The 15929-nt window shown below is 36.9% G+C and overlaps 1 protein-coding gene across 4 annotated transcripts in view; it reads right to left on the reverse strand.

Annotated features, from left to right (window-relative positions):
- Positions 1-4152: 4152 nt before the first annotated feature.
- The window catches only part of LOC311253302 (voltage-dependent L-type calcium channel subunit beta-4-like), a 78765-nt gene continuing 66988 nt past the window's right edge, over positions 4153-15929 (reverse strand). For all 4 annotated transcript variants that reach the window (XM_084347174.1, XM_084347172.1, XM_084347171.1 and 1 more), the window contains 6 exons: positions 13603-13661; positions 13012-13121; positions 11664-11815; positions 10492-10587; positions 9553-9738; positions 4153-5863 (listed from right to left, as the gene is read on the reverse strand). In XM_084347174.1, the coding sequence (XP_084203300.1) occupies positions 5600-5863; positions 9553-9738; positions 10492-10587; positions 11664-11815; positions 13012-13121; positions 13603-13661 (867 nt within the window). In that variant the 3' untranslated portion in view covers positions 4153-5599. The remainder of the gene's footprint in view (positions 5864-9552; positions 9739-10491; positions 10588-11663; positions 11816-13011; positions 13122-13602; positions 13662-15929) is intronic.

The following is a 15929-nucleotide window of genomic DNA, read 5'->3' on the forward strand; positions in this document are numbered from 1 at the left end:
GCGATGTACACAGTTTGCGGTTGCATAGTACAGTACATGAAGTTCCTTTTAAAACAGCATGCCGTTTTGTATTGCACATTACTGAAACTTTGTATACTGGACCTTGCTGTTGTTCCGACTGTCGCGCATGGGTCTTCATTTTTATTTCAGCACATGTACACAGCAAATAGCATTTCTCAAAGACATTATGTACATTTGTTATAAAAATAATCAACAGCAAATATTCATCTATTACTTTTCTACTGGAATAAATATTTGTTCATTTGCTTCTTTTTGTTTGTTTTTTTCCTCTTTTATTTTACAGTTTACCAAAGAAAGTCCTCCCGATAAGTTCTGACTTTTGTGGTCACCTTGAGATTTAATCCATGACAAAAAAACAAGTAATGAGTTTTAGTGTGAGATAAACATTTGGCCACAGGTAAAGGTCAAACAAAAGTAAAAGAAAAGTTTGGTTTTTTTTAGGTCTGTGAGTGAGCTTGGTGCTACTCTGTTCTGATCTAATTCCACAACTCAAATAGGCAAACCTCTCTCAACATTCTCAAAGAAAGGGACGCTGGTCTGGATATCCCTTCTGATTGTCTCAAACAGCCCTACTCGACATGGTTCGATTTAGAATGGAAAATGGTTCCCTGTTCAATCAACCAATGGGATGTATGCTGTGGGGCAGAATGAGACAGATAAGTGTGCCTGTAAAAACAGCAGCTTTATGCACAAACCTTTTTGCTTTTTTCATTTGCTGTCTTGATGTTTCAATCCATTAATACCCAGAGCACAACAAAGAGAAGGGGAATGTGGACAAAGATATCAACTGATTCTTGAAATAATCTGTGCCCTTAAACTAGATTCACATTGTAGGAACAGTTGCTCAAAATCCACCTCAGTTTTTTGCTTATTCTTTTGTGCTATACAAGTTTTTCAAAATATTTTTTCCCCCTTCGTCCAGATCATTACAAAGTGATCTTCAAGAGAAAGTACCCTAAACATGTGCTTAGTAGTACAGAGGTGACCACCTCTCTTTTTAAAGTTTTATTTTAATTTTAGGCCTTTCCAAGTAGGTCCTTTCAAGACATCTATGTATGTATGTATGTATGTATGAATGTGAGTGTGTGTGTGTGTGTGTGTGTGTGTGTGTGTGTGTGTGTGTGTGTATACAGTATATATATATATATTTATATATATTTATATATATATATATACATATAGTATATAGTATATAGTATATATATAATTTATGTCTTAAGTCTTACTAGCAACCCCAGTACATTCAAACTTGACAGTTCTACACCTCTTGATTTACGCTCAGAAGTCATGTCCTATATGTAGTCTCAGAGAATATAAGGGCGTGGTGGTCAGGGTGGTAGATGGTAGATGGTGGTACACCTCCGACTTTCATATGGGAGAGCAGAGTTCTTGTAGTTTTATATCACAAACCTACAATTAAGGCTTTCTTTTTTGAAAATCGTAACTACAATCTTTCACTAACTTTGATCAAATGACCAATTTTGGGAAATACTAAAGATGGTTAAAGCCAGCTGCTGGGTAGCTTAGCTTAGCATTAAGTCTGGAAATGTGTGGAAACAGGTAGCCTGGCTCTGTACAAAGGTAATAAAATCCACCAACCAGGGTACGTACATAAAACCTTTATATCTCCATTATTTTGATCATTAAATACCACTAATAATACTACTTTTACCCTAATAACTTCCTGAAGTCTGCTGGTTGCCTGGCGACCACTAGAGGTGAAAATTTCGCGATTCTAAGATGCATCATGATGCGGAATTGGTAGATTTTGGAGCAGAGCAAAGACAGAGCATAATCTGGAGTTTGCAGCCTATGTTGATTGATTGTTGATCACATTTTGGATTTAGTGAACCTGTCTTAGAGCTGCTATTTGAAGACAATATTTTTGTAGACTACAGCACGCATGTCATCCACCACAGATGGATTTAGGCGTTGTGTTTGTGATGTTTATGTACTGAGGTGGCTCACACAGATACTGGTATTGAAAAGATGCAGGTTTTTTTAATCTTGTCAGCTGTTGTAGTCTGATTTTTTTTAAGAACGTTATGAATAAAAAGGTATATATAAGAATTATTTTACTGCTTGTATTAATTGATGAAAAAGTAGCCATGCGCAGTGATATAGGCAAATTGCGTATGCGCTACACTGAGATGCAACAAGATGAGAATCGTGCATTCGTATCAAATGGTGAGGCCTGTGAAGATTCATACCTACCTTTAAGATTCATTAAAGCAATCATTTCAAAAAATCTAAAACTTTTGTCATTAAACAAAATCAAAGGTTTTGCAGAATTGTCCAATTTCAATGTTCTTATCCAGTGATAGGATTGATTTGAAGAATAACCATACCTAGGTTAATAATCCCACCTGCACTGCCATCTACTGGTTCCTGAATGTTCTGACCTGTACAGTGCAACACACTTTACAATGCACTATTGAGCAATGCTACACTACAAGTTAGCTGTGGTCCAACAAAACATACAACAAACCACAGTAGTTTGTCCTCAAAACTAGGTACAGTTGTTTTTTAAGATACAATACTGTGAGTGAGTTTCTACTTATTTATGATATAACATTTAAAGGAGTTTGAATTAAAAAATAAAAATCCCCCTAAAAGCAGCATCTCCCAATCTATCTTTTGAAGTTTTACGTTTGTTATTAGAAATCTTCAGATACTTACTCTGTATAGATTTAAAGACAAAAAAACATCACACATTGTATTTAAGGGAATTGATCCTCTTTTGAGCCAGATTTATTTTCTAAGCATTTTGTTAGATGTTCATTCATTTGTATGGCACCAAGCTAATGGGGCCCTGCAGCAGTTACTACTGTACATAATTTTAGTCAGATAAGAGGTCTAAATGATAAAACTAGCTTTAACATTTGTCTTAACATGCCAAAGTAAATTCTTCTGACAAATACAGTCTCTTATACTGTACATATCTGATATCATTCATGAAAGCAACCGTTTGTTTCATTGTGATTTCTATTCCTTTAAAGATAGATATCCCCGGCAGTGTGTTTTTGGTGCGTATTTCTTGGTTGAGGCCAGAATGTGGTGGGACAACAAAATATTAAATAAACTAAGAAATATTTTTTATGAAAATGACATGGCTATAACTTAATGTATGGTCTTATGTCTTAGCTTGTGCATATTATAGATTTGAGAATTGTCTATTGACTAAATATAATCTATTTGTCCATTTGATTTCAATAATTATGGCTCAATTCATTTAATTTTGAGTCTTATCAGGTGATTTATTAATGTATGTTTGATCTGCTATTTGGTCCAAAAAAAAACCCAAAACATTTGAACATCTAGTTAAAGAAAACTAACAAGCTTTCTGAACTGAAGATAAGGTTGTTCATCATGACACAGTACATTGTCCTTCTCACCTCTCAATAATCAAAGACACACTGCCAGAGAACACATGAAACAAATGACACACTTTACTAAGTTTTTTTTCATCCAAAAAGATCTCCCTGTCAAATCCACGGAAGCCAAAAGAAGCCAAAAAGTGGTATCAGTTCATTATCTCAAGATGACAAACTGTTCAGATAACAACTTAGGTTTTAGTGGTTTTCATAATTACTAATTCTTTTCTTTTCAATTCAATGATCTACTTACCCTAATAAATAGATAGATTAAATGAAAATTTAAAGTGTTTTTTCAGTCTTAAAATTGACTGGGTAGAACTGTTTGCCATCTGGAGATGAGATGAAGTCATTATCACAAGATAACTTGATATCTTAAAAAATAAGATATGTACAGTATATGAGGATTATAACAAGTCTTAAAAACAATAAACTGACCACAGCAAATGTTTCCATAAAATACGTAACATGTGGGTTAGGTAAGTTTTTGTTATCTGAACCTTTTATCACATTTTATCAGTGAAAGTTATTTCAGTGCACTTTCTAACTTAAAAACATAACTCTGAATTACTAGAAGCTGTTATCATGTAGTGGCTCCTCTTTTGAGTCATGCAACCCAGTCAAACTCTTTAAAACATTCAGAATGACTGAAACCGACACTTTAAGTTTCCTGTTAGGCGTTTTAGTATACCGAGTTACAATTCTCTGGGATTCAGAGTTATCATTCTTTTGTAATTTAGGTCATCTTCATCTTTGCTTGTCTTTTTTCCTTGTTTGGGAGAAAGTTGCCCTAAACTTCTACAAACAACTGGATTATAGTAGTGTCTTATGTTTAGAGGAATCATGCTCTGCAGTCAGGACAACATGCCAGCTACGCAGAGAATGAACATGATGCAACTGATTCTGCAATGTCACATTTTTAATGCTTTAATCGCATAAGACCACAGGAAGGACATTTGATGGCCATGAACTAATTGTAAGACTTAACCAACATCTGTACTTTTGTTTTAACGCTATACAACTTTCATTGCAATGCTAATAAATGCCAAACAACCAGTAGCTTCAGTAGCAGATGCTCTTTTAGATCTATTCAATTGAAAAAACTCATCCCAGTCCTATTCTTCAGGCTGGCAGGGTAAGAAATATCACAGAACATCCCAAACTGCTCGAAAGGTTTTCCCAGCATTGTTTTTTTTACATTGGCCCATATCTCATGAATATCAAATGGCACCTCATGTAGTATTTTGCTATTGTATTTCACTATACTGTCCAGACCATCACAACTATTGCCTTCTCTAACTCTAAGTGCTAGCTGTTCAGAACAGAAGCAGTATTGCCTTTTCCTATAGTTTAACTGAGATCTGATCCCAGCATCATCAGAATCTGCTCTGCTTATGATGGCGAAGGTCTTCACCAAAATTAAATCCTAAAGCTATGCTACAGAAAAGCTGGCCTTGCTGAAAGTGACTTTCAAATAGCAAAATATTTTGGGAATGTGAAGCACCACTTTTTGAAACTAGCAGCCGGATATCATCTGCACACGCACACAAACCCACCACCTATCCACACAATTAGGTGATCTAGAAAATTGGACCTCCCTATCTACACCTCATCACTGGAAAATCCTGAATGCTCGGTACAAAATATCAATGATGTGGATGCGGAGGTTGATCATCTACCAGCATGCAATAAGCTAAATGGTGAGAGGATTTATACATGGCCCAGGGTACGGGTCAGCCGCCTTCAACAGTCAGTGGATTTCCTTCTGACTTGGTGCAATGTCCCAGGCACTTAGAAGCCCATACACCATCACCATCCGACCATTATCCATAATTAGCCTGTTGACACAGGCAACAAGCACTGTCTGCGCTGCACATCTGCTGAGCGTTGTGTTAGTACAATCCCAAAGATCCCACAAACATAAATGTAAGGAATTTATTCTACAGCATTAGTTAATGTTGGCATCCTGAACCTCTTGATACTTGCGTTGTTAATTGGCAGGGGTTGCCCGGGCAGCTTGATTAAAAACAAAAACCTGAACACAATTTTGTTGGACTTTTAAAGAACAAAACAACCAGTTCAACAAAACAAATCAATGTGAACCAAAAGAAAAAAGTACAATTTGGGACTGTTTTGGATCTGTTGCAGCGTTCATTGTGGGTGGAAACTGGGAAATCCTGGCCCTGGTGATGATACAAGTGGGCTCAGAGCCGATGTCGGGAGTCATGGCTGTAGCTGCCTGGTGAACTGCGATTGCGATGTGGCTTGTATGCATCCTGATAGGGGTCCTGGTAGTCCTGGTAGGGGTCCTGCTGCTCTCGGCTATGTTGTGAGCCAGAAGACATGCGGTTTCGTCCCTTGTGTGCCCGCTCATTGTGGTAGTTTTCGTCTGATGTCATCAGGTTACGTCGTTCGTTCGGGGTAGAATGGTCTCCTGTGTGGTTGCTTTGTCGCATTCTTTGGCTCTGCTAATCATATGGAAATACCAAGGACACAGTTAAGGATAAAGACCACACAGTACAGTACATCCTACAAGGCAAGACTGTGTGTTTTTTGCTGTCCAGACTTCCAAAAGGATAAATCTGTATATGTCAAAAAAATGGATTTGGGCTTGTAGTCTGAACATAGCCTTACATGCCAAGTTACACCCTCCTTTTCCACTAACTGAGGCAAAGTAGGTTCATTTTATTTGCCTAGATAAAATAACGTATACTATAATAGTGTCCGCCTTATGGCAAACAGGCAACACAGATTTACTTTAGTTAACAAGGTAAAGTTATAGTGGTACCTAGGGACAGATATTGATTGAAAAGTGTCCTTAAAAAGAAAAAAAAGACTAAAATTCATAGAATTCCCCTTACATAAAAACATTTGGTTGAAAATTCCCAAAGCAGTCCATGTAACCACAGTCCTAACATTTGGTGACATTTCTAGCAACAAAGCTGATATCCGGTAGCTGCAAAAACCATACTTTACTGATAATAAGCACGTAATAAAGGTTTTATTTACCCTAACAAGGAATTTTTCCTGACTTTCGATCCGGTACATACAAAAGGCATAGGTAAGGGTTAATAAATGCATAGTTAACTGCTAAGAAATGCATATTAAAGTATGTATTTATCTTAATCAAGCAACAAAAATGCTTGTTAAAGTAACATTATAGCAGTCTATAAACTGTTGACAGGTTTTTTATAAGTGTTTATCTTGCTATTATTAACACTTATATAGTCTCATTGATGTTAATAAGCATCCTAGAAGCGTTTATGAAGGCCTTATTGTCTATTAACAAATGATTCCTACAACAAGAGTAACTAAAGTAACTAAAATTAAAACCCCAAACCACCATTTTCAGCTCAAAAACAATGTATATTGGTGTTTATTAGTGTTGTTGATTGACTCAGGTCCATATCTTGATATTTAGTGCATTTGAATTCTACTTAATGTGTTATAAATATGTATAGCAACTGCACGTTGAAGGTTGAAACCTGGCTATTGCAATTTTATTTTGCTATTAGCGGATCAAAGGCGACCGGTCTCATCACCAGCTACCCTTCCCCTCCATCCCCACCCCCCTCTTATAAAACTAACGCAGATTGTGGGAGAGGAGTATCAGCGAAGAAGTGATTGAGTAGTTAGACAAACATACCTATGATAACAGCCAAGTTGCCAGGATAAAATATTGGCAGTTAATGTTTCTGCAAACCACTGACACATTCACACCACTGTCATATTACATTCAGCCTACATATTTATGACCTGACTTTCATAGTAAGAGGGTTAGGGTGTTTTTGACCAGCAGTCATGGCATCTCCATCTCCATGTTTTGTGGCAACAAACTTGCTTATATGCTAGCTAAGTATCTTGTATGTATGTGTGTGTGTATTATGTGTATATGTATGTGCTAGCTGCGGGAGGCTGCATAAAGGAGTAAATATTAATATAATAATAATAATAACAAACTTTTTGTATAGCACTTTTAAAAACATAATTTACAATGTTTTTTACAGGTGAAAAATATAAATAGCACAAGGTACAAACGAGATTTAAAAAAAACAAGATAAAAAAACAACACACCACAAATAAAAATGGTAAAACTGATTTTATAATAACACCACGTAAAATAACAGTAAGGCAAGAGGGACAGAAGCCATACCAACAACAGATTTACTATAAAAAAGAGGGTTAAGAGGGTCTTGCCTTTGGATCGAAGGCTGCAGCTCAGCTCATAGGGCACAAGTAAATCTATGATGTAGGCAGGAGCAAGGCCATGTAGAGCTTTAAAAGTAACTAGTAAAAGTTTAAAATCAACTCTGTATTGGTAGCCAACGAAGCACTGCAAGGATTGGAGTGCTATGGTCATATGTCTTAGAATCTGTTAAAAGTGTGGCAGCAGAGAGAGAGATGGTCTTGTGGCTGAGCCCCGAATACAGGGAGGTGCCCAGACGTGATGCAATAAAAGCATGGATGACTTTTACAAGGTCTGACTGGGATACAAAATTTTTACATTTTTGAAATGTTCCTGATTTGTAGAAAACATGATTGTACTACCTTGCATGTCCTACCGCTCCCCGCCCATAAAGAGGTATTTTATTGAATTTCCAGGGTAGAGACACTTTAGTCAAACCTCTGGGGTTTGGTTATTCTTCAGTATAAAGCATTACCCAATTGGCTAACACAGACTGCTTATCGCAGCTTGACTGGATGTAGGAATTCATTCAAATATTTCCTAAAGGAATAATTCATTATTTTGGGAAATACATTTATGCCACTTTTGCACCAAAAATAGCATGTATACGTGGGATTTTTAAACACGGGTAAACCCACTAATGATCGCCAATTAACTTGTTTTTACATTGCCAGTGGATGAGTCTGCCTTTCTGTTTTTTTTTTCCTTTGTGTGTCACATTCGTCATAACAAATGTACCAGAAAAACAGGGAACATTAGAAAGCAGCAGGTCATGTCCCTGATACGGAAGTTGCTAAGCAGTGATACAGCTCGCTTCTTTTATATATTATGTTGCCAGTGCAATGTGAAATATTTATAATGTACCTCTTATGTGCAGTGTACCTCTTATGTACAGGGTTATGCATTGCCAATGCTACTATCAATGTGTGGTTGTTATACGCTTTGTCCACTAGAAGGCATTCACACATCACCAATGACTTTAAACTGATAGCTTTCTTGCTGATTCCAGCAGATTCCTCTGCCAGTTTGACTCACAAGCATCACTACTTCATGACTCTGAGTGGTGGCATCCAGATGAATAAAGGTAAAGTGAACAGAAGTTAACAAACTGGTGGTGAAGAAGAAACTAACAGAGGGGCGGGCTTAAGCAAGTTATCTTTCAAAAAGTCAAAAGTCTGGACCCACTTCAGCTTTGAAACACTGATGGGACAAATAAAATCAGTAAAGTGTGCAACATGCAAGAACTGTCTGGTAAATCAATGTAACATACAGGGGCAACACAATGAACATGCAAATCGTCATCCTGATCTTGTCGTGGAGGTTGGCACTGAAATGTTCCCAGGTTTAGTTGGTTATTCTTGTTAAGCACTGAAATGTGAATTTATTTTAACGTCGTTTTTAAGGACACATTTTGCCTACATTTCTACATTTTGCCTTTTGATGGGTATTTAGTTCTTCAGTTAGACAGATACCGTGATGCATCATTAGATGACTGTCTGTGTCTGATGCCATTATTATAGTGGACAGTGGACAGTGTATTGTGAATTGTATAATTTCATGAGTTACTCTGCGATTCCCACCCCTAGTCATTACGGATACAACTGCCCATTTAAACTGATGAAATGGAAGAAAAAATTTCTCCATCACTTAAAAATAAGTATTTGGTTCTCAAGAAGCAACAGAAACTCAAGGATTCAGACATGGTGTGGAACTGCTTTAAGTCTAACAAATTGTGCCTCTTCCTCATTTTGCATCATTCAATCAAATACACTGTAGAGTTAAGGAGGTTTGACAGATCGCTAACTGAAAAATAAGATCCTGCCGAGGACAGTGGGCCAGTTTGTCAGCAGCCACAAGCTGCACATTCAAGTGCTTCCTGGGTTTCTTTCTTATTATCATATTATTTCATTATAACTACCCACAATAATTTAATAATTTCCATAAGGGACCCTGGGGCTTGAGGATGTGTACCTGCAGTCCAGAGATGGTGGTGGGGTAGGGGGTGAGGTTGGTAGGGCCCAGGTTGCGTCCCAGCAGAGGGTTTAGGGGCGTTGCCATAGAGGTATGGGTTGCTTTCCAGTAGGCCTCGAGGTATTCAGCGAGATGCTCGCAGGCGTCTTCCAGTTGGTTTTCGTCCAGTATGATGTCAAACATTTCCTGTAAGCAGCAGATGATCAGAGAGAGGACAGTAGGTATGGAGCTCAAGATGAAAATGAGATGAAACACAACACATGGCTTTGTATGTGAAGTAACATTGGAAAGCATGTTATAATATATATAATACAGTATTGTATTGTACAAAAAGAAGCTAGTGAAAATATATATATTGTGAAAACACAGAACACAGGTGAATTGTTTATCCAAAAATACATTTACAAAGTAGTGGTGTTTTGGTTTTAAGATACAAAAAATAATTTTATTTGAGCTCAGGAGACGTGTGTCTCTGAGTGCATGAACATACTTATGAACAAGTTGCTTCATGTTTGTGGGTGACATGGCCTTGAAATAATATTGCAGTGTCTTTAGGCTGTATCAAGAGACATCATTCATGTTGATATTTTGAAATCTCCTCAAACACCCTTCATAAATGCTAAGACTGTGCGACAAAACCAAATATCAAAAGATATTTGAGTAAGTACCTTGACATCGATATTGCTAAATGATCATCAGCAATGTTTGAGTGGGTAAAACCAAGTATTAGAACAAGTAGAACAGTCTGGTAGGTTCCAAAAATTACATCAGTTTTCAGTAATGTAGCCTTTAAATCCAGGAAATAGACAGCACTTCTGTCATATCACAGTATGACAACATCCAAAATCTAAGACAACAAATAGTCTCACATCATGGTAATGATTAAATGTCAATATATTGCCCAACCCTACAAGCCATTATATTAGGAAGGCCACTTACTGGAGGACACTGGGCCAGTTTGTCAGCTGCTACAAGCTGCACATTCAGGTGTTTGCTCTGGGACTTCCCTCTGGACTTGACTAGCCTCTGCAGAACCTGGACAGGATAGGAAAGTACATTATGCTCCAGTTACAATGATGCAAAAGTATCTAGCCTGGGGTGCACACGTCTTCGGTCACCTGGCACCAGAATGTAGGATTCTAGTTCACAATGAAAAGTGGGAGACAATGTTTTCTGTTACACATAGAACAGAGGATGTTATTGTGTGTGCAGAGATTTAATAGTGCTAGTCATAGGTTTGTCAACATAAATATATATGAGTACCAGTTTGCACAGTAAAGTAAACATGCGTTTTGCTGCAGACTGCTCTTACAGGTCAGAATCAGGGTTGGAGGTATCACCGAAAACACTAAGCTTTCCTGGTCAACTGTAGCAAAGCGAGCATTTTGCATGCGAGGAGGGTGTGGTGTAAAACAAATGTGACCAGAATATGACAAGTGCACCATTTTGAAGACACATCTTTGCTGATCTCTGTAGCATTTGGAGGGTGAGATCATTCACACGCCACACCCAAACTACTATTCTAATCATTGCTGTATTCCCAGTGTGGAGAGAAGAACTGAAGCAGATCTAATCTTCCATGCAAAGGTGTCACTGTGAAGATTACTTGGTGCAAGAGCCTCTACTGACTTCACACACTAAATTAAAAAGCCTTGCGTGTGGTTTTTAAGTACAGCATTTCATGCTGGTTTTGTAGGGTACATCCATTGTGCTTGTGCTGAGCTGCTACACCAGTAGAAGGTTAATAATATTAACCTTACACAGAAACAGTTACCTTTAACATGTCTACGTGTTCTTGTTGTTTTTCTTCACCATCTGAATGACTGCATGGGACAGTAGCTGTGGGGATTATATCACACACTTCATTTTCTTAAGCTTTGTTTTGTTTTGTCCAGGCTTGACATTATGAATAGACTGATTGCTCCTTTTAACCCACTTAAAAAAAGGTAGAACCCATAAAAACAAATAAAACCAGCAGTTGCTTTAGTATTTGCCATCAAAAATACATTTCTGGCAAACCTCCTACTGAGCCTGTCACAGAGAATTAAACTTATCTTATTGCTTTGAGATGTGTTTTTCTTGTTTTGCTGTGCCCTCCCGGCTTTCAGTACCTTTGGCGAGGAGACTTTAACGTGAACAATAATGGGGGCCAGGGAGGTCTTGAGGAGCTGGGCTGGGTGGTTTATGGTGTCAGCATCCAGCACCACCAGCTGCAAGGAGCGGGCCAACTCAAAGATCCTCTCAATCTCACTTTGCACCTCGGCTGAAGAGAAAAGAAGCAATACACAAAACAAATGCATTCATTTTTAATTTGCACAGCTCTCCATTAACAATCAAAATAATTTACATAGATTCAGTACTCATGAGGGAAATACTTAAATGGTGAAGTGGTAAGAACTTCTTGAAAGGTTTAAGATTGTACTTGAATTTTTTCATATACACCAATACCGATATACAGTATCTGTGATAGGCCAATAACTGATATCGGTCTAATTATAACCAATCATGAACCTACTTAAATTCCAGTGCCATATAATCATAGTTATAAACACTTATACTCATAAAGCTTTACAGCAATAATCATAACACTTGTAATAATGAGTTATGATAAACGTGTTTATATTATAAACATAAGTGTAATGGATTGTAAAATTTTAGTAATCCATTAATTGCATGTGAGTACCTGTTAAAATAAATACATTTCACAGCGTTTTGCATGCTATTCTTGCAATAATTGAATCTAACAATGACCACTTACTGACCTATAACAAAGGGATTTCATTACTTTCTTTAAAGCACCTAATGGCCACTCACAGTAACTGATATATAATCACATTATACTGCATTATAAAACTGGATTTAATGTGTTTAATATGATTATAATGTATAACAACTGTAGTGAGTTATCAGCAATTATGAAGTATTGATACTTGACCTTTTAAATCATCATAAAATGCTTTATAATATGTCAAGTGTCATAGTGCTCTAAAGAAATATCAAAATATGGATGAATATCAATGCCTAATATTTGAAACTGTTTCATTACTCAATTTCATCAGTATCGATACTGATACTGGGTGTGAGTCGTCACACACACACACCGCTGCAGTGCCTATATAGACCTGCCTCCTCACACCCAATTATCTTGAATGTTGTTGTGCTAGTCCCCCCTTTAAAATGAATGCTAATATTGCTGCTATTGTTGCTACATGGGTTTGTAACTAGCCAATTGCATGCTAACACATTACCAATAGAACATAAAACATATGTCAATGACATTCTGCTGCCCCAAGGTTTTAACATGTTGTAGTTTATGTAAGACTTATGTAGGACTTTACACAGGCCTTTCTAAACTTTCATTTAATTATATTCTAAAAATTAGGAAAGTTGGTTGAATTACCTCCAGTAAAAGTTTTCTCCATGTGTGCCAATAATGTATAAAAGTAGTTACATTCTTACCTAAGCTGGAACGAGTGTTGGATCTTTCTATGATGGCCCTCTTACTGGGATTGTTAAGAACAGACCTCTTGGCTAGTGATATATCTGCCGTCACTCGTGTGATAGATATCCTGCAGAATGATGAGAAATAATAAACATTTTTAAACATGAAAACAGATTCAGACAGAGAAAATGTATTATGTCCATTATATGAACAAAATACATCACCACACTCAGGATGCATGCTACTAAGTAGGCTTCTAGCCTTGAGTATCTCCTTGTGGTTGGCCAAATACAATAATAGTTTCTAAATATCTGCTATTTAAAACAACAATTTTTGCACATTCCTTTTAGGCCTCTTACTCAATTATGGCAGGGTGTGTGAGGTTAAATGACAAATTAGGTATATGGCTACACCGATCTTCAAAACCTTACGGATTGCCACTCGGCTTTATTCAAAAGAGGATATAGTGACTGTAACATTTCTTATTTCCTCGGGAGTGGTGGAGGTAATTTAAACTTGCTAAAATGCAGCAGTGAGATGCATCATTTTCCCAATGACAAAATATGGTAATTTCATGGCACAATAATTAATTGTCACATTTGTCTTACCTGCCATCAAATCTGTGCTTGAGGAAGTCGAACAGTGCTTTCTGCATCATGTCTGTTACCTGCATAAAAAAAAATATAGGGATGTAAAGAAATAGTTGTTATTTTTTTATGGTTATAGGGTTGTTCTGAAAAACAATTAATCTTGTCTTCATTATAAACATTTTCACATGACTGTATTAAAAATGTTATTCATGGCTTTAAAATCACAGTTTTATTCAATCCTGATTTTGGGACATATTTTAGTGTTATCTGTCTTATAGTTGTTTGTCTATACGAACTGTTATTGCTTTGCGTTTTGGTGGCTAGGCCTAGGCCCGCCTGCTTCTTGCCTGGGCCAATCCAATTAAATAGCTGTTTTCTGTGATAAATCTGCTGTTATAAAATAACTGAATTAACATGTGGATGTCATTCCTTATCTCTTTATCGTTTTTCATCATTAATTATCGTATTGTTGTAAAATGCAAATGAAGTTTATCATTTTGGTACTGATTAGGGGCAACAACATGTCAACATGTTTTTTTTATGTCAACCAATAAAAATGTTCGTACGCTGAATCATGACATTACATGTGCTGCGATTGGCTGTTTGTAACTAAAAAACAAGTAACCTTGGGCCATATTTAAAAACATTCTAAGAATTCTCTTAGAGAACTGCTAACTTAGCCTAAAAATGTCTAGCAAGAAGTCTTTGCTCAAGAGTGATTTAGGAAAATTCTTAGTTCTCAGTAGCTGGGTGTCACACAATCCTTTAAAAGCTCTGATTGGTTGATTGAAAAAAGAAATGGACAGTGAAATCGAAAGGCCTAATCATATAATTTAATCTCCATCAAATCATGGTGTAAAAATGACTATTATTTTATGTAATTAAATCTTTGTTGAATAAATTGTAAGCCATACTTAAAGTAGTCAACAAAATGTTGGAAAACACAGGCCTACTTGGGCACCAGCCTCTTCATATGCTGATAATTGTTATATTTACTTGCTTTTATTTATTTACTATGGTGGAAATTTTAGTAGGCTTATTTAATCTATTGGAAATTAATGATTGTAAAATAATTTGCAAAGGAGTGTTTTAGTAACACTGTTGCATATTTAAATTATTTATTTTTACCAAATATCTTCATGTTTTGATCACTTTAATTTCTGCCGTTATGGGGTTATTGTATTGGGTGGGAGATGTGCATGTATCTTTTATGAGGTCGAACACAAACATTATCAATGCATGATCTAAACTATTCATTAGTAAGTTCTTATTTTATCTATATCAGATTGCAATATTAGTGGACACATTACATTAACTACACACTCCATAATATTTTACGCAATTTAAATATTCTAAAACTCAAATATAGGAAAAATAACATTCCTATAATAAGCTTAAAACAATATTTTTATATTAACAATGAAATATCTGTGTGTAATGTAAAGAGAATTATTAACAAATTTCACCATTCCTCTCAGCTCTATGGAGCATTTCAGCATCTATCAGTATATTATTTTGGTTTCTCACAGGTTTCATCAGCTTTGTTTTGAGGCAACTGTTTTTAAAATGTTAGCCCTCCTGCCCAGCACCATATGACAGATTAACAAAAACTGATAGCTAGCTAGCCAATGAATACATTGGAGCATTTAGCAGCTAACATGACAGATATTTCGCTCAGGGATTGGTGGGGACCAAAGAGAGCTATAAGAACACAATATGGTGATTATACCTAGATCAATGTTGTGATTACAGCTTTTTCTAAACTTAATTAATGCAGCTTTAAAATCATAGATTGAATAATGATACAACCTTTTTCTAGAATTGTTGGAATTGTCTGTGGCAGCAATCAATATTAAAAGCCCAAAATCTCTCATCTCATTATCTTTTTGCCGCGTAATCCATGTGGGTCGCAGAGAGATGTTGCCGCTATATCCCCCCATTCAGGGGGTTGCGGGTTGCTGGAGCCAATCCCAGTATTCTAATGGGCGGAGGCTAGTGTATATCCCTGGATGGTCGCCAGGTCATCGCAGGGCCCTTCTGACCACAGAGGCTGCCCCACAGGGTGCCAACTGCACGCCAGGAGCAATGTCGGGGTTCAGTATCTTGCTCAACGATACTTTGGCCTGTAGCTCAGTTCCGCCCAGTGGAGCCGGGGTTTCGGGGTTTCGGGCTAGCCTGCTGCTCTACCCACTGAGCTACAGCCACCCCGAATTAAGCCCAAAATATTAGGGATATGTTGCTGATATTGGTATAAAATGCACAGAATGTAATATCTGCTATTCAGGGTCTCTGAGTTAAAGAAGTGACAAAAAGACATAGCTTAATGATGCTGTGAAATAGTGCAA

Source organism: Pagrus pagrus (genome assembly GCF_965226575.1).
Source record: "Pagrus pagrus genome assembly, chromosome: 24".
In the NCBI taxonomy this organism is placed as follows: domain Eukaryota; kingdom Metazoa; phylum Chordata; class Actinopteri; order Spariformes; family Sparidae; genus Pagrus; species Pagrus pagrus.